The 18635-nt window shown below is 41.9% G+C and overlaps 1 protein-coding gene across 5 annotated transcripts in view; it reads left to right on the forward strand.

The window, feature by feature from the left end:
* Positions 1 to 281: 281 nt before the first annotated feature.
* Positions 282 to 18635, forward strand: part of LOC115154425 (rab effector MyRIP-like) — a 171998-nt gene continuing 153644 nt past the window's right edge. For 4 of the 5 annotated variants that reach the window (XM_029700621.1, XM_029700657.1, XM_029700638.1 and 1 more), the window contains exons 1-2: positions 282 to 806; positions 9081 to 9217. In XM_029700621.1, coding sequence (XP_029556481.1) covers positions 9108 to 9217 — 110 coding nt within the window. In that variant the 5' untranslated portion in view covers positions 282 to 806; positions 9081 to 9107. The remainder of the gene's footprint in view (positions 807 to 9080; positions 9218 to 18635) is intronic. The other variant, XM_029700629.1, reaches the window with a different exon arrangement.

An 18635-nucleotide genomic window follows, 5' to 3' on the forward strand; every position in this document is an offset into this window, starting at 1 on the left:
CTGGCTGAAATTATACAAAAGTTCTGGATCATCACTTTAATTGAGTTATTTGAACCAATGCTGAGAAAGACAGGCAATATGTCCAATTAGTTAACTACTTTTTGTCTCTCCGCACACATCGCAACAGAGGTGCTATCCGGAATCCTTGAGACGTCCCTATCCTAAACCCCAACCAAACCCATAACCCTTACCTAACCCTTACCATAAACGTTTAAATTTAAACTTCAATGGGGTAGGGACATCCCAAGGATCCCGAATAGCACTGACCGAAGACAGAGTGTCGGTGGCGTTGTGAATGGGTGCATCGCGCGAGTTAATTCTGCGGTAGCGGGGCGCGCAATGCTTCTACGAGAAAAGAGTAGCGGTGTTGGCTTGCGGCTCTCCCATTGGCTGTCCCACAGGATGCCCAGGTGTTGACAGAGATGGAACCAGCAGCTGGATCTCACGACGTTGCCTAACAGAGACACAGAAAGTGAGGCTCGCCTTGCTATCTTTCCAATTGTAGCCTATGCGACCCAGATTTTAATAGGAATTGACAGCATAATTATCAACAAGGAGAAGAAAGATATGTAGCGTTAAATCCTCTCATCGCTCGTCTGCGCCCTCCTAATTCAAACCTCGTGACATCCCCAATGGTGCCTGCTGCAACCGCTGCGTGGTCAAAATAACCTGAAGACAAGGCTGTCAAAGTATCTGAGACGCATCTAAAGGAAGTTTACACTTGTCCGTTTTATCTGAACGCTTCCTTCCACGTTGTGTGTCCGGGAGAGGGCTCTATTTGTAGCTGGCGGTCATCCGGCGCTCGTGTAAGTGATCGATTAACTTCTCATTTATTATAGTCTACCTTTTGCGATATCATCACAAATAGCATTGACCAAAATTAAGAATTCAACGATGCAAGATTGAAATGAACTTTGTCCTTGTTGAGAAATAGGCAGACACTTGTCATGATTTACATCTAAACGTTTGTTTACCTCGTTATAGCCTAACCATATGGGCAGGACAAATATTAACATTTTGAAATGTTTTAATTAATTAGTCTATAGATGGTGTGTTTTATGATAAAGGTAACAAGAACACATAGCGGGGACTGACGTCCACTCACCATATTTCGTTTATCAGCAACACCTGTTATGCATGTTGATCACTGATGCCATATTCTCATTGATAATCTGTTTCAATAAAACACTGCAAACGTGGCAGTCAGAACGGGGGATGGATAGGCTGGACTGCAACAATTGATTTCCTGACCCACTGTGCACAGACGTCAATTCAACGTCTATTCCACGTTGGTTCAACATAATTTAATTGAAATTAAGTGGAAACAACGTTTATTTAACCAGTGTGTGCCCAGTTAGGGAGGTTCGATCTGATTGGCATTTAAATCACAGTGTCGGCTATACCGACACAATGTCGGTATAGCCATATACATAGAATCTCCTTCATGCAATGCGACCTGAAAATCGGTGTGAATGCGACATATCAGTCTCAAAATTGTCAATTTCATGATGCAGGGGTATATAGGTAATTGTAAACAAGTGTTTGGATACCTCTGACCGTGCAAGAAGGAGTAGGCCTAGGTCAAAAAACAATGGCGATGAATGAATATGCTGGAGAATGTGTGAGCATAAGTCACGAGAGTGGGTTGTGGGGATTTAAATCAGGGGAAGAATGTCGGGCTGCCAAAAAGTGATGGCTTGCAGTCATACCCTTAGAGGCCAGTCTGGACTGGGGGACTGATGGCATTTATATTACTACTGTGATGTTATTTATATCCCATGATGTATCATTTCTATTCGAAGCCTAAATATAAGCAAAACAAGCATGCATACTTACTGAGAGTTGGCATCTGGGATGCCTTGACTCTGACACCAATTGCTCTCACAAGTTGGCTAACAATTTGAATGGTGCCACTGGTTGACAATGTGACAATACAGACTGCTCAAGAGTTATTATTTCATGGACACAAGATGACAAGGGAAGAACCCATCAAAAATAAACAGGTCATATACTACTGCACCTGTCTTTAAATTCAACAATATCCTACTCTGGATTAACAATTGGCTACCCACAATAGTTCACATCAACATACCACATTGTGTACTTGTCTATGATATAATACACCTGTGTGATGTGTATGTTAATATTCTAGGAACCAGTCTCAATTTGATTTCACATCCGTTTGGTGAGAGGTGTTTTTGTGTCGTAGCGGTGTGTGGGTAAAATCACTGGGGAAGCCAAGCCAGAACAATAAGCCATACTACAACCTATGTGTTGTGATAATTGGTTTTGTTTGCTTTAGAACCTGTTAGTTCATAATTATGCCTTGCGACCGTGATATATATAGGCCTAAAGGCCGAGACAATAAGAAGAAACAGCAACCTCTGTCCGGTGAAGTACACAAAGCATATAGCACGTAACAAACAGTTCCATGACCTACAGCATTGGCAGACAAGTTACTGTAATGTTTCCGAAATTTTTGGACTTGATTTAGAACCATGCAGAGTTACCGCAAGTCTTAGAGAACACAGGAGCTGCATCCATTTTTCCAGCACCGTTTCAACTTCAACCTTTCAAAATCATCAAATCACCAATGCTTAGTCTAATAAATACAATGACAACTAAAAGATACCAAAAACGATTTAGTCCAATCAATGTAAGATAAATATGATGTGGCTGGCCATAGTTCTGATCCGTGTGTGTGTGTGCGCGTGTGTGTGCATGCGTTCTTGCAAGTAGAAAAAACCCTACTTGTGGAGAAACACCAATGCCATGCTCCTCTCTTTCATGTTGACGAAAGAGTCTACGAATCTGTCATACAGTACATGCTTTTATTTTTTTGTTGTCTTAGGCTACCTGGCTTAAATGCTTGCTAGCCTAACTTATTTTTTTTTTAACTAGGCAAATCAGTTAAGAACAAATTCTTATTTACAATGAAGGCCTACACCGGCTAAACCCGAACGATGCTGGGCCAATTGTGCGCATCCCTATGGGACTCCCAATCACTGCCGGATATGATACAGCCTGGATTCGAACCAGGGTGTCTGTAGTGACACCTCTAGCACTGAGATGCAGTGCCTTAGACCGCTGCGCCACTTAGAAGGAGCCCTTTCATGGGCAATGTTAGCTAGTTAACATTAGCCTTCTACATATTGAACTTCCATCCTCTCAGTCCAGGGGCACAATGTATGAATTTATGGTTGGATCAGAACCACCATTATAATCATTGGCCAGTACGGAGAATTAAGTAAAACCAGAAGTCCAAATCGCTATCTCCATGGCTAATTTAGGAAAGGGACAATTTTAGCTAGCTAGCCAGCCACCAGAGGACAACAACACAACGAGATACAACAATTCAAGTTGTTTCTGTCAATTTGGTATTTCTCTTGATGCGATCTGATAGGAGTGAAGTCAAATCCAAACGTGACAATTTTTTTGGGTGGGCCAGGACCATTCACAATTGAGCTCACTCAGTTTAGCTCAATGCTGATTGGCTATTATTTTATACTTTTTTATCAAGGGAGGCCAAATGCTCGCTGGCTTCCCTTGCATTCAATGCTACGGGTGGCAACAAAGTCATCTTCTTTATGTCCAGACAGCATCAGATAGATGGCCTTCACATACAGAGACAGAGGGGCACTATTTTGCTCGCTCGGAGGCCTTCTCTGGTGAGATACATTCAGCCTCTTGTGAATTGAAGGAAAATTATGAAAACACAGGGAGACGAAGGATAAATAATTTGATGTTTTTTTTCTTGGTCAATTTTTGAGGGGGAAGCCTGGCTTCCCTTGGCATCCATGAATACATGCCACTGTTCATCAGCACAGTTACACAGTAATTTATTCACAGAAACCGTTAGATGCTGCAGTGCCAGCAGGTTGTGAATACAATGCAGCATATTCTCACCTTGGCACCTACTAGAGGGTGGTAATTGGGAGGCAGGTGCGGGGTGTGATAACAAGATGACTGACAGTCACAAATGATCAGGTGTTCGGGACGAAGCCCCAGAATGGAGGCCACTCCTGACAGATAGTCCTAGGGAGAACCTCATGTTTACTCCTCGCGTCCTCTCTTCTTGCCTCCTTCTCAAACCCCATTGGAGGAGAAGGTCAGCGGGGAGGGACCTCTGGCGTTTTTATCCAATGGGTTTTGAGAAGGAGGCGAGGAGAGAGGATGCGAGGAGTATGCAGTTGAGATTCTCCCCTAGTTACTTCTAAGCCCTTAGGAGGATTGGAAACTGTCTACTTCCTGACATATTAGCCAGACAAGACAAATGGCCAAATAGACACAAGCAAAGGCAATTATGCCAGATAAATGGGACACTTTTTGAGGAGACTTGGTGGACTTTCAAATCCAGTTAATCTGTTGTTGCACTTTAGGGGCCCCTTTTGCAAAGTGACAGGGCCACTATGGAGTATCATCTATGATCTATTCAATTGTTTTCACACCCTCTATCTCCAGCATTCACCCTAATAGCACAGAGCCATGTTATGCATCACACATCGTAGGCCCTACAGTGCGCCAATGAGTAAACCTCAAGTGGATAAGTCCATTCATTTTATTCATAAGATGCGTTTCAGAATCAAAATGTTCCCTTCTCAGTCACTCGGTGGAGATGTCCCAAATGGCACCCTGTTCCCTACACAGTGCACTACTTTTGACCATAGGGTGCCATTTTAAGACGTAGACAGTGAGAGCGGTTCCCTCCCTTCTGGTTAAGGCTAAGCACTGATCCTTAAGCTGGCCTTGAAGAGGCTAAAACAAGCAGTTAATTTAGCGCTTGGCTGCTGCTGCCTTTTGAGCTCACACACACACAGGCCTGCTTTTTATGCATCCATCTGCTGTGGAGCCCTAGCCGGGTTGCATTGACACCATTACTGTATGGGGAAAGAACTCCATATACTTTAAAATGACTCAAACCAAATCAAAACTGTGTAGAAATGATAATGGACCTACATTCATAGTTTCTTGACCAGCTCGCTAATAATCACTGAATTGAAAGCTAGACAGTCAGAGAACATAACAAATTTCCAAAACGATGAATGTTTGACGGCAAAGAATAGTGCACTACCAATTATCAGTGCGAGCCTCCGGACCTCGAAGACAGAACGCAGCCCCCGAGACTAAATTAGTTTTACACCCCTGCTATACATGCAGTAAGGATGTCACTGTGTGTGGGTTAGGGTACAGTTTAACTACTATAGATCTGTGCCTAATATCATTTTGTGTGTGTGCATCCATGTACAGTACGTTTGTATTTTCCATGTGTGGAATTCTGTCCGTGAAAAATAGGGAGTTCATTCTATCTTGAACATCCTTAGCTGAGAGACACAGGACTTTCATTCTCCTGTCCGTCCTCTATCCAACCATTGTCATGTCCTGGTTGATGCTATGTTACATATTCCCAATGCCTGTTCTCTCAATACTTGTACAGTGGCCATTATTTTCTCATTTACTCACAAGGGCAGTGAAGTCAAAGCTGGGCAACAACAAGCATTGTTTACATAAAGAGAAAGCATCGGGTAAAACACTATATAATGAAGAGGAGCTTTGCATTGTGGGATTGATAGCGTCTGTGTTGATGACTCATCAGTCCGAGTTAAACAGTGGTGATGGATTAGCATAGCTATCTCATCTAGGGCAGTAGGATGATGTTGCCTCTAGACGCTGATCTGGGCTCAGTCCTGCATTTCCCCCACTAATGGTTAAGGTTAGGATTAGGGAAGGGGAAGCTGATCCTAGATCTGTACCTAGGGAAAACATCACTCCGGAGTGGAGACACTCTGAATGGTGCTGTCTGATTCCCTGTGTTTAGTGGTCATGAGTCACATGACATCTGTTATGAGTTGTTATTTTCATTCACTAGAGCTTGCAGTGACTCACTTAGTAACGATCCATGCTTTAATGCAACCGTATCTTTTGTGGTGCACAGTACGAGGTAAAAGAGCTATCAATCTTAGCTCTTTGAAATCGATATAGCTAGTTTCTGGGAGTGAACATGTGTCTTGAAGGATAGGCTATACCCATTTTCAAAGACAATGAAACGTTGTCGACACAATTTCCAAACACCGTAGCAGATCAGCACAGTTTGGTATCTGAGGATGCATCCCAAATGGCACCCTATATAGTGCACAACTTTTGACCAGAGCCTATTTGGGATGCACACTGTATAATCCACACATCCTGCTGTGCTGCTGCGTTCAGGCTGATCCAAGCCTCATTTATGCTATTGTTTTAGGTTGTGGGATAGTGGGTGTGTTATTGACTGTGTTTGACACAAATGTGGTGACATCTGCCCAGGAGGGTGTGTGGACACGCATGCACGTGCGATAGGGAATGCATCATCAATGGGGAACGTTGGCTGCCACGGAGCCTAAATCTCTGAGTCACCCTGGCGAGCGGATGCAGAGACACACTGTGTACACACGCACACAGAGGCATAATTGATGCCCTCCACCCCCTGTCCTTGACACGACTATAAAAAGCAGGACTGAATAACTGCCTCCTCCTGTGGGTTCGGAGTAATGATACATTTTCCCTCCACTAGTCTATACATTTGTCTACCCCAAATGGCACCCTCTTCCCTATATAGTGCACTACATTTGACCAAGGCCCTATGGGTACTGGTCAAAAGGAGTGCCATACATAGGGTGCCATACCTGCCTACCGCTATGGCCCTCCCCAATGCCTGAGCCAAAGGCAGATACAGTACAATAAATAGCTTGTTCCTCTTTTCCTACCGTACGCCGGAGACAGAGCAATCAACTCAAGGAAGTCCAGCGGCAGAGCCAGGGGTAGGACGGGCGATGGCCTTGTGCTCTATTCTCCCCTCTCTCTCTCTCATCACCAGGATCATTTTTATCAGTAGGGACACAGGTATTGTACCACGGGGTGCCTTGAAGCTTCTTGTGTGCAACTGAGGAAGACTCAAAGTATTATTAGAATGTGTGTCCAGAAAGCAGTTGTTCCTTAGTCAGGCAGAAATACAAGGCAGGGTATTGCAGCCTTAAGAGTGTGATATACAATAGAATGTGAAATGCTGAAATTCCATCCAGTTATGCCAGGATACTTTCCCCCTGTGGACAGTCAGAGATGGCGGTCTTGAAGTGCTCTCATATCTAAGCCAGAGTGGGTGGTCTTGTGAATGGCATCATTATGCATTTAAGCTGAACCATAGCAGCTTACTGAGACCCAGCCTGAAAGATTTCTCTGCTTTTTTTCACCCACTGAAGCTGCTGAGAACGTGACACTGTGTTTGTGGCCTTATGTGCTCATCATCTATTGTGTGTGTATGTGTATATATCATAAGCTGACTGAAAACAGATGTGTTTTCAACATACAATATGACATTGGAAATTGATTGCCAATTATATAGCTTTGACATAACAAAAGGCAACTGTCACCTTCCCAGTATGAAACAACTGAATATGACGCCTACCCCTTGCATCCATCCTTGTCAAAAGGATTCTGAGGATGAGGCTAGGTCAATCATCGAGCACATAATTCTCTGAGCTTATGATTCACCATTCTCTTTCCATCCCCTCTCATTCCACTCAATAGGGGTGTGCTGCATCCACGCTCATATGCATGTAAGATGCAGTTACTTTATTGTTCATTTACATGGAAATTCATATACACTACAATACATAATACAATACAAAAACGCTGGAAATGGAATGTATACTGAACAAAAATATAAACGCAACATACAACAATTTCAACGTTTTTACTGAGCTACAGTTCATATAAGGAAATCAGTCAATTGAAATTAAATTAATTAGGCCCTAATCTATGGATTTCTTATGAGTGGGCAGGGGCGCAGCCAGGACCAGCAAATCAGAATTAGTTTCTCCCCACAAAAGGGCTTTATTACAGTCAAAAATACTCCTCAGTTTCATCAGCTGTCCGGGTGGCTGGTCTCAGATCATCCCGCAGGTGAAGAAGCCGGATGTGGTCCTGGGCTGGTGTGTTACGCGTGGTCTGCGGTTGTGAGGCCGGTTGGACGTACTGCAAAATTCTCTAAAATGACGTTGGAGGTGGCTTATTCTCTGGCAACAGCTCTGGTGGACATTCCTGCAGTCATCATGTCAATGGCACGCTCCCTCAAAACTTGAGACATCTGTGGCATTGTGTTGTGTGACAAAACCGCACATTTTAGAGTGGCCTTTTATTGTCCCCAGCACAAGGCACACCTGTGTAATGGTCATGCTATTTAATCAGCTTCTTGATATCCCACACCTGTCAGGTGGATGATTTATCTTGGCAAAGAAGAAATGCTCACTAACAGAGATGTAAACAAATTTGTACATAATATTTTAGAGAAATACAGTGCATTCAGAAAGTATTCAGACCCCTTTTACTTTTTCCACATTTTGTTACTTTACAGCCTTATTTTAAAATGAATAAAAAAAAAAAAAATCCCTTCATCGATCTACACACAATACCCCATAATGACAAAGCCGAAACAGGTTTTTAGAAATGTTAGCAACTGAAATATATCATTTACGTATGTATTCAGACACTTGACTCAGTACTTTGCTGAAGCACCTTGGGCAGTGATTACAGCCTTGAGTCTTCTTGGGTATGACGCTACAAGGTTGGCACACCTGTATTTGGGGAGTTTCTCCCATTCTTCTCTGCAGATCCTCTCAAGCTCTGTCAGGTTGGATGGGGAGTGTCGCTACACAGCTATTTTCATGTCTCTCCAGAGATCTTTGATCGGGTTCAAGTCCGGGCTCTGGCTGGGCCACTCAAGGCCACTTCATTTGTTTTGAGTTAAAATACATTTGCAAAAATGTCTAAACCTGTTTTCGCTTCGTTATTGTCGGTAGATTGAGGGGGAAATAATTATTTTATCAATTTTAAAATAAGGCTGTAACGTAACAAAACTGTCTGAATAATTTCCGAATGCATTGTAAGCTTTTTGTACATATGGAATATTTTCTTGATTCTTTTTATTTCAGCTCATGAAACATGAGACCAACACTTTTACATGTTGAGTTTGTTTTTGTTCAGTAGAGATAGTCTTTATAGACACAGTTATGGACCCTCTCCTCTTCTCTCTCTGTGCCCCCCTGCAGCAGCACCCGGTGGCAAGGCCAGAAGAGATGGGGCGCAAGCTGGACCTGTCGGGCCTGACGGACGACGAGGCGGAGCACGTGCTGAAGGTGGTGCAGAGGGACATGAAGCTGAGGAAGAAGGAGGAGGACAGGCTCAGGTGAGATGGGGGATTGGGGGCAGGGAAGAGAAGGGGGGGGCACTGCATGAAAAATGGGATTTGCGGTTCTTATATTTGAGGAAGTGTACCATGTTTTCGGAAATGTTTTATTCCTGTGTCAATTTACAACTCAAAACCAAATCAAATTACTGAACATTTGGTGCCCCCAGGACTACCTGATACCTGGAAAGATTCCCCTTACGAAAGTTAATACATTTCTCCAATGGAGAAGAATCCTTCTTTTTAGCTGAGTTTGAGTAAAGATATTTCGAGAAAGATATTTGTGCTGATCCTGCTGGATTTAAAGGGGGGCTAAGATGTGACTCTCTTCAGCCTAGTCAGACTGTGTGGATGTCAGGCACTTAGGGTCTTGAGGTCGGGGTCTGGTCGGGGGTCAGGCCTCAGGGTGCTGCTCTGATGTCATACACTGCTTCTTCACACATCCCTGAGATATAAAGTCTTCTGTCAGATGCGACCGGCTTCCTCCCTCTTCTCCTCCATTGTGCCTCCCTGCCTCTGTCCTTCTCCTCACATTTCAACCCTCTCCTCCCCCTCCCCTCCATCTATCCCTCCCTCTGTATTTCTCTTTCTCTGTGTGACAAGCTGCAGCTAGGGGATACAGTGGTCTGATGTTGACAGGCTCTTGTGGGAATCGGTCATCAGATTTATAGGCAGATCAGACCGTCTGGTTTGTGATGCATCAGCAAGCCTCTTGTGAGGATGCCTCGAGCCATTCCGAAATGATCATACAGATCTATCAAACTGAATATGGAAATACATGTACATATTCATTTAAAGGGTTGTCAAGTTTCACTTTCTACAGTGTTATGCTCTCCAGTCCCCACATTCATCAAGAGCCCAAAGTGTTTTTCCACTGTACTGCAGTAGCTTTTTACACTTCTATGTCTATCATTGTGTTACTGGACACCACAGTGGTGACCTACCATGGGATGATGTGTATCGACATGAATGCAGTCTGTTATTGGTTTGTTTTGTTTTTTACCCAGTGAAGAACATTATTATTATTATTATGAACAGTATTATATCCTGCATTGCCAGACTCTGTAATCTCACATTCACTCAGTTTATAAGGGGAAGGCTGGATTGAGGCTTCATTATTATTGATCAGACTGCAGTGGTCTTGAGTCAGCAACACTTGATTTAGACCCTTCTGGGCTTTGTCTAATCAAGACCAGGCTAACAGCTAGCTAGCTTCTCCATGAATTACTGGGAAATACAATATGTCCTCTCTGTAAAGTCTTTTTCAAATGATCAAAACCAAAGAAAACTTTGAAAAAAACACGTCGAGCCATTGGTGTTTCTCCCCGTTAAAAGATGAATAGCTAAATGGAGGAATGTTCTTGTAAAAACATGCACATTTTTATTGGGAATTCTGTGGCTCATTAAATAAATAATCAAGCTTTGTTGAAAGGAACACGAGTTTGAGCAAAGTGGTTTAGACCAGTGTAACTATATTAGATATACTAGATGCCCACTGACAACAAATCAAGTTACGTGTTATGTTTTCTTAGTTCGATTTGGTCTGTATTGTTCCGAAAAGTAATTCCGTCTCCCGTTGGCTTTTGATTTCTCTGTGGACTCTCTGTTTCATAACAGAATCAACAGTGTGCAATAATCCATTGCTCTTGAGAAATCGATAGTTGCCAGTCGAGGGCTCTCTGAGCAGTGCTGAACACTTGCTCAAATTCATTCACGTCTATCACACTCCTGAGGTTGGTTGGAGTGCGGAGGTCCTGGGTTCGAGCCTCGGGGTTAGCCGAATCAGGAGGAAGTGGGACTCGCTAAAGCAAGCAGCGTGACGTCCTTTACAGTCGTGACTCGGATATGCAGTTGCGCTCAGCTCAATGGTGGGGTCGCTGTTGAGTAAGTTTGAGAAGTGAATGTAGAACATGGATGTGTGAAACTTACTACTCAGCCTGCGCCGTCAAATTGCTAGCTTCTCGCGTAGCGCCATCTGGTAAGACGCTTCAGGTGGGCTGTCATGTGTGCTAGCTAGGTAGAGGTCCTGTGTTTGAACCTCGGTGTCAGCTGAATCAGGGGGATGTGGTACTCGCTAAGCAAGCAGCTTTCAACCGTTACACATGTATGGGCATTAGGAAAAAACGGATGAAAAAGGGGTCCTAGTAGACCTCTGGCAGAAAAAGTTTTACGGTATTAGAAATCCATCAAAACACAATAATGTTGACATTTTTTCTGGTCTAATTCACACTTTCCATCAGAATTGTTCTAACGTTAACAATAAAGCTGCATAACATATTTTTTTTCTAGATCAAGTCTTTACATATGTTTAGCCAAATAATTTTTTGTGTTTGAAAATTATTTTTTGTTTGGTTTGATAATGTGCACTAGCTTATTAGTTAGCTGGCTAGTATTAACAAGGGCCTTCTACAACAATAGCAATATTAACGCAGTTAGCTTGCTAACATTGACTAGACCATAAAGCAACACACATGGACATGCATTGCCAAACAATGCTACTGCCAGCTTCTGGTTTGGCTGAGTGGCTGATGACTTCAAGGTCTTTGCTGTGTGAACACAACAGAGATTGACTGCCGACACTGTTCAGGGGTGCTAAGTACCGTTGGCAGGCAGTACAATCCTTGACAATCCTACCCGTGTGTCTGAGCTATAAGAAGGATCAAGCCTGAATTGACTAGGTTACAACACCAAAAACAAAGCCTGTTGTTCTCCTTTTGATATGAACACAGTCTGAAGGAAAGGACTGTTTTGAACATTACATTAATAAAAACAAAGCTATTATACCTATGCTAACAGTAGCAGATGGTAGTTTGGTTGTTTCCCCCCCCCCCCCCCCCACCCCCCCCACCCCCCCCGGGGTTTCCCTCCATGCATGGCTGACTTTTTGTTTCTTCTGTTTTAAATGACGCCAGCCTGCCGGAATTATAAAGTGTCCCATGAATCCTTCACAAGGCTAATTTACAAGTCTCAGCTGGCACTTCAAACGCTCCATTTTAATTTCCCTAGTGTTTCCTACTAAGAAATATTGAGGAACTTAATTGATATTACCTTCTGACGCATAAATACTGGCCTGTCAGAAAAATGTAAATAACTAAACGATGTGCATGTAATCAAACTTGGGTACAATCACAGCTTTTCTGGCCGAATCAAGTTCTGCAATGTTAGTGACTTCTTAAAGTTCCAATGCAGCCATTTCTTTTATCTCAATATCAAATCATTTCTGGGTAACAATTAAGTACCTTACTGTGATTGTTTTCAATTAAAATGGTGAAAAGGAAACAAAAATAGCTCCTTGGCAAAGAGCAATTTCTCAAGCAAGTCTGGGAATGGTCTGAATGTGGAAAACTGAAAACTAGCTGTTATTGGCAAAGGTTTGGATCTTTCTTATTGGTCTATTAACTCATTTACCGCCGGGTGACGTCATCAGGCAGGCCAAAACTCCATCCAACCAAACAGGGTGAAATTTCAGGCCGTCTTTTCAAACAGCTCCTACACTAAATGAACGTTATCATAATTTTCACAATTACACAGTATTATTCCAACCTCATAGTGTGGAAATGTATATAAAACGCCGGAAAATCACGTTTTAACGGCCTTTAAACATTTATAGCTATTTTTCTGCTACTATTGCTAAAGCTCGGTTTACTCAGTGATTTGTAATGCCAGTGAGCTAAATTGTTTAGAATGTATTACTACCTTATGTCAACATTGTTAAATATTGGCTTGCTTAGTATGGCTTGCTACAGTATATTTCCTTCTTAAAATGTACAAGATGATGTGATTTTTACCCAATTATGATGTACAGTTACAGTTACACTATCTGCTGTCTAACCTCTGGCCTGCTTCCTCCTCTCACTGTAGCCAGCCTGCTGGAGTGTCTCATTACACCAGCACAGGGAATTCAGTCTCAGAGCCCAGCCAGAGAGATGGTTGAAGAAAAGAGAACAAACAGTACTGACTCCCAAGGGACGGAGGGAAAGACAATAGAATGATACAAATAACAATATCCATCAACCACTCTTTGTTTTTGGAAGTTTCCCCAGGTCTGTCTGTTCTCTCTGCTTCTTCCTACAGCAGCAGTGATTACTCCTGGAGATGGAGGAGATTGATCCATTAAAGGCCTGTTCCTGACTTGATAATGACTTACTCTTCCCATGCTCAGTCAGTCTTTCCCTAGCTCACAGACACTGCTATTAATGAGTGTTTGACAGCCGTAGGCGAAAGTCAAGTGTCTGCATCTTAAGGTCCTGTCTGTGTAACGCTAGTGGTTTGTACGATGTAAAAATAGCATAATAATTTAACAATGTCTGGTGGCCAGTTTGCTATTCCTTTGTCCCGTGTAGACCAATGCTATCTCTCTCTCTGTCTCTCTCTGGCTCTCTCTGGCTCTCTCTGGCTCTCTCTGGCTCTCTCTGGCTCTCTCTGGCTCTCTCTGGCTCTCTCTGGCTCTCTCTGGCTCTGGCTCTCTCTCTCTCAAATTCAAGCTGCTTTATTGGCATGAAAAACATTGTGTTAATATTGCCAAAGCAACAATGTATACAATATACATTGTAATACAATTATAAACAATAACAAATAATAATATAAAATGGCAGTAAATAATAATTAAAAATTAAAAATAATAACAATAAAATAGTAGTCAAATAATAGTAAAATAGTAGAATGTAATAAATATAAAAATCGAAATATGGAAAATGAATCTATAACTAACTTATAACTAAATAACGGTCATCTTCACCATTACATCAGTACTACAACTACTATCATCATTACCACTACCATCACCATCACTAAACTGCTATCATTACCATTACTACCCATACCTCTACTATTTGTAATGATAAACAACAATAATAATAGAAATGACAATAATAGTAATAATAAGTAAGTTACTGCTTACTATGCAGGTGTTATTATTCAGTGTCCCTCAGGCTATGGCAGGCAAATACATATTTGGCTGCAAGAGGAGCCATTGCTCCTTCGCCCATGAGTATTTTTAGTTTTTCCTCTGGGTTTAATAAGTTTGAATTTTGAATAAATGTAGTCATTTCTGTGAATAATGAATCTCTTTGTGAGGAATATTTATCACAGTAAAGGAGAAAGTGCATCTCTGTCTCTACCTCCCCTGTCGTGCAGTGACCACATACACGCTCCTCTTTGGGTAGCCATGTCTTTTTATGTCTGCAGGTTTCTATTGCCAATCGGTGGTCACTCAGCCGTACTTGGTAAGGATCTGTCTCTGCTTCGTATCTCTGACAGAGTAGAGATAATCAACCAATTCATATTCTCTGTTTAGGGTCAGATAGCAATTTAGTCGGCTTTGGGATTTTGTTTCGTTTTTCCAATGTTGTAAATATGAGTCCTTTGATTGGTTCATGATTTTGTTTATTTGAATTCTTTCTTTTGAAGCAGTGCTGGTGTCAGCTTGGTTGGTGAGGTCCAACACCAGCTGACTGAGAGGGCTCGTTTCTGGGCTCAGCTCTTGGGTTTGGAGTGCTTTAAATTGCAGACTTGAATTTGGACTTGAATTTAGATGTAGCCAAAAATTTTATGATCTTTTCTGTATTTTCATTATTACTGGAAAGCGGCCCAATTCTGCCCTACATGCATTAGTTAGTGTATTTCTCTGGACTTTTTAAAGTCAGTTTATTGAGTGGCCCCCAAACCTCACTTCCGTAAAGAGCTATTGGTAGGATTACACTGTCAAATATTTTGGTCCAAATTCTAATTGGGATGTTGATTTTGAATAATTTTATTTTTATTGCATACAATGCTCTGCAGGCTTTTTCTTTGAGTGCATTTACTGCCATATTAAAGTTTCCCGATGCAGATATGGTCAGACCAAGGTAGGTGTAATTTTTAGTGTGTTCAATGATGGTGTTGTTCAGGGTGAATTTATATTTGTGTTTCTGACATCTGGTTTTCTTTTGGAAAATCATGATTTTCGTTTTTTGGAAATTTACTGCCAGGGCCCAATAATGGCAATATTGCTCTAGAATATTAATGTTCTGTTGAAGACCTTCTTTGGTTGGTGATAGAAGTACCAAGTCATCAGCATATAGCAGGTATTTCACCTCTGTGTCAAATAGTGTGAGTCCTGGGGCTGGAGAATGGTCCAACATGTCTGCTAATTCATTGATATAAATGTTGAAAAGGTTTGGACTCAAACTGCAGCCTTGTCTCACACCTCGACATTGTGAAAATAATTCTGTTCTTTGGTTTTTGATTTTTATTGCGCATTTATTTTCTGTGTACATACATTTTATTAAGTCATACACCTTACCACCAAGCCCACTTTGGAGAATTTTGTAGAATAGCCCTTCATGCCAAATAGAATCAAAGGCTTTTTTAAAGTCAATAAAGCAAGCAAAGATTTTGCCCTCTTTTTTTTGGTGGACGTGTTTATTAATTAGTGTGTGTAAGGTGTATATATGGTCAGTAGTGCGATGGTTAGGGAGAAAGCCAATTTGACATTTACTTATTACATTTTTTTCTTGAAGAAAGGTTTGAATTCTTGAATTCAAAATGCTACAGAAAACCTTTCCCAAGTTACTGTTTATGCAAATTCCCCTGTAGTTATTGGGGTCTGATTTGTCTCCACTTTTGTGGATAGGGGAGATGAGCCCCTGGTTCCAGACATCAGGGAAGCAGCCAGAAGTTAAAACCATGTTGAACACTTTAAGCAGAGCATTTTGCAACTCAGGTGTGCTGTTTTTCAGCATTTCATTTCTGATGTTGTCTAGACCACAAGCCTTCTTTGATTTAATAGATTTGAGCTTTTCATTTAGTTCTTGTTGGGTTATTGGGTAATCTAATGGATTTTGGTTGTTTTTAATGACTGATTCAAGGATGTTCCATTTTTCTTTAATTTGTAGTTGGTTCTGTTGTAAGTCTTTTTGTGGGATGTTTTTGTAAGATTATCAAAATATGTTTTCCAAATTCCTACATCTTGTATGGCTAATTCTTGTGGCTTTGTTGTGCTTAAATTGTTCCACATGTCCCAGAACTGATTTTGGTCAATTGCGTTTTCAATTTCATCAAGTGTCTTGTTGATATAATTCAATTTCTTGCGTTTCAGTGTTTGTTTATATTGTTTCAGAGTTTCAAAATATTCATATCGTAGCTCTGGGTTGTTTTGCTGCTTATGTTTTTCATTTGACATTTGTCTTAGGTGTTTTCTAATTGTTTTACATTCATTATCAAACCATTTATCAGAAACTTTTTGTTTCTGATGTTGCATTTCTTTGGTTTTCTCAAATTTGCTTTCGATGCTGCTTTTTGGAATATGCAGTTAATGTTTTGAGTAGCCGAATTGACACCATCTTTATTGTTTTGGTATTGTATAGAGTTCATCATTTCATTTGAGTTCAACGTTTCAATGAATCTCTCTGCACTGTTTGGAGCCCATCTGTACGATGGGTTTATGTTGTAGAGTTTATTGGGCTGCTTTTTTGAATGAGTATTGCCGGTTAATTTCTTCAGAAACATGTTGATCTGACTGTGATCTGACAATGGTGTCTGTGGTCTGACAGTGAATGCACTAATGGAGGAGGGGTCGATGTCAGTGATGGCATAATCGACTACACTTGTCCCAAGAGCTGAGCAGTAAGTAAACCGACCTAAAGAGTCCCCTCTGACTCTACCATTAAGTATGTACAGGCCTAAGGCTCGACAGAGATTCACTAACTTCTTCCCATTTTTGTTCAGTATTTGGTCAGGACTGTTTCTATTATTTATAATAGGACTGCTGTACAAGGAGGGGTGTCCACATATATGGTGGTTACCTCCCTCATCAGTGTAGTCAGGCTCAGAACCTGTTCTTGCATTGAAATCTCCACAAAGAAGCACTTTACCCTCTGCCTGAAATGTAATGATTTCTGTGTGGAGATTGTCGAAAAACTGATCATCATAATATGGTGAATCTGAAGGAGGAGCATAAGCTGCACATACGTATACATCATTGTCACAGTAGATTGTACCTTTGTTAAGTTTTAGCCAAATGTGACTGGTACCTTTTTTCATTTCATTCAGTGCTAAGTCCTGCTTATGAGTCTCGGCCCTGTTTAACATTTTTATGTTTGATTGATGGTAGTAAACTTTCTCTATAGCCTGAGGGACACTGAGTATCTATGTCTCCACGACACCATGTTTCCAGTAGGATTATGATGTCCTGTCCCTTGATGTTTTTAATCAATTCTGGATTTGTTGTTTTGTAACCAAAATGTGAAGAGTATAGGCCCTGGATAATCCAAGAGCTGATAGTTAATGATCTCATTTATAATAAGTGATATTCACTGGTTTGAGTAAAGTACATTGAAAAAAAACCCAAATAATAATATACATACATACATACATACATACATACATACATACATACATACATACATACATACATACATTTACTATAATACCGGTGCCAATAAAATTAAGAATAGTTGTAAACAAATGAATAAGAATGGAATAAGATTGCATCAAAAGTAAGTACAATGCAATCTGCAACCGTGTGTGTGTGTGTGTGTGTGTGTGTGTGTGTGTGTGTGTGTGTGTGTGTGTGTGTGTGTATTAAAGGGTCTGTCTAGCTCAGTAGTCTGCATATTAGTTGCAGTAGTTGGCGCACCTCTCCAATCTCTGATTGTTCTAGGTTTCTTTTGCCAGAGGTTATCTCAGCATATGTAGGCTGATGATCTGAGTGATACATGGTATGGACTGCATCATGTGGTGTACTTCTCTGAAGGACAGTGTTCTGTCCGACCCTGGAGTAGTGATCAGAGCTGTGTTGTGATGGGCCTGGTCTAGTAGAGCTGTGTTGTGATGGGCCTGGTCTGGTAGAGCTGTGTTGTGATGGGCCTGGTCTAGTAGAGCTGTGTTGTGATGGGCCTGGTCTGGTAGAGCTGTGTTGTGATGGGCCTGGTCTAGTAGAGCTGTGTTGTGATGGGCCAGGTCTAGTAGAGCTGTGTTGTGATGGGCCTGGTCTAGTAGAGCTGCGTTGTGATGGGCCTGGTCTAGTAGAGCTGCGTTGTGATGGGCCTGGTCTAGTAGAGCTGTGTTGTGATGGGCCAGGTCTAGTAGAGCTGTGATGGGACGGGTCTAGTAGAGCTGTGTTGTGATGGGCCGGGTCTAGTAGAGCTGTGTTGTGATGGGCCGGGTCTAGTAGAGCTGTGTTGTGATGGGCCGGGTCTAGTAGAGCTGTGTTGTGATGGGCCGGGTCTAGTAGAGCTGTGTTGTGATGGGCCGGGTCTAGTAGAGCTGTGTTGTGATGGGCCGGGTCAAGTAGAGCTGTGTTGTGATGGGCCGGGTCTAGTAGAGCTGTGTTGTGATGGGCCGGGTCTAGTAGAGCTGTGTTGTGATGGGCCGGGTCTAGTAGAGCTGTGTTGTGATGGGATCTCTCTCTCTCTCTCTGTCGGGCTCTCTCTCTCTC

The sequence above is a fragment of the Salmo trutta genome, chromosome 2 (assembly GCF_901001165.1).
Source record: "Salmo trutta chromosome 2, fSalTru1.1, whole genome shotgun sequence".
NCBI lineage: Eukaryota > Metazoa > Chordata > Actinopteri > Salmoniformes > Salmonidae > Salmo > Salmo trutta.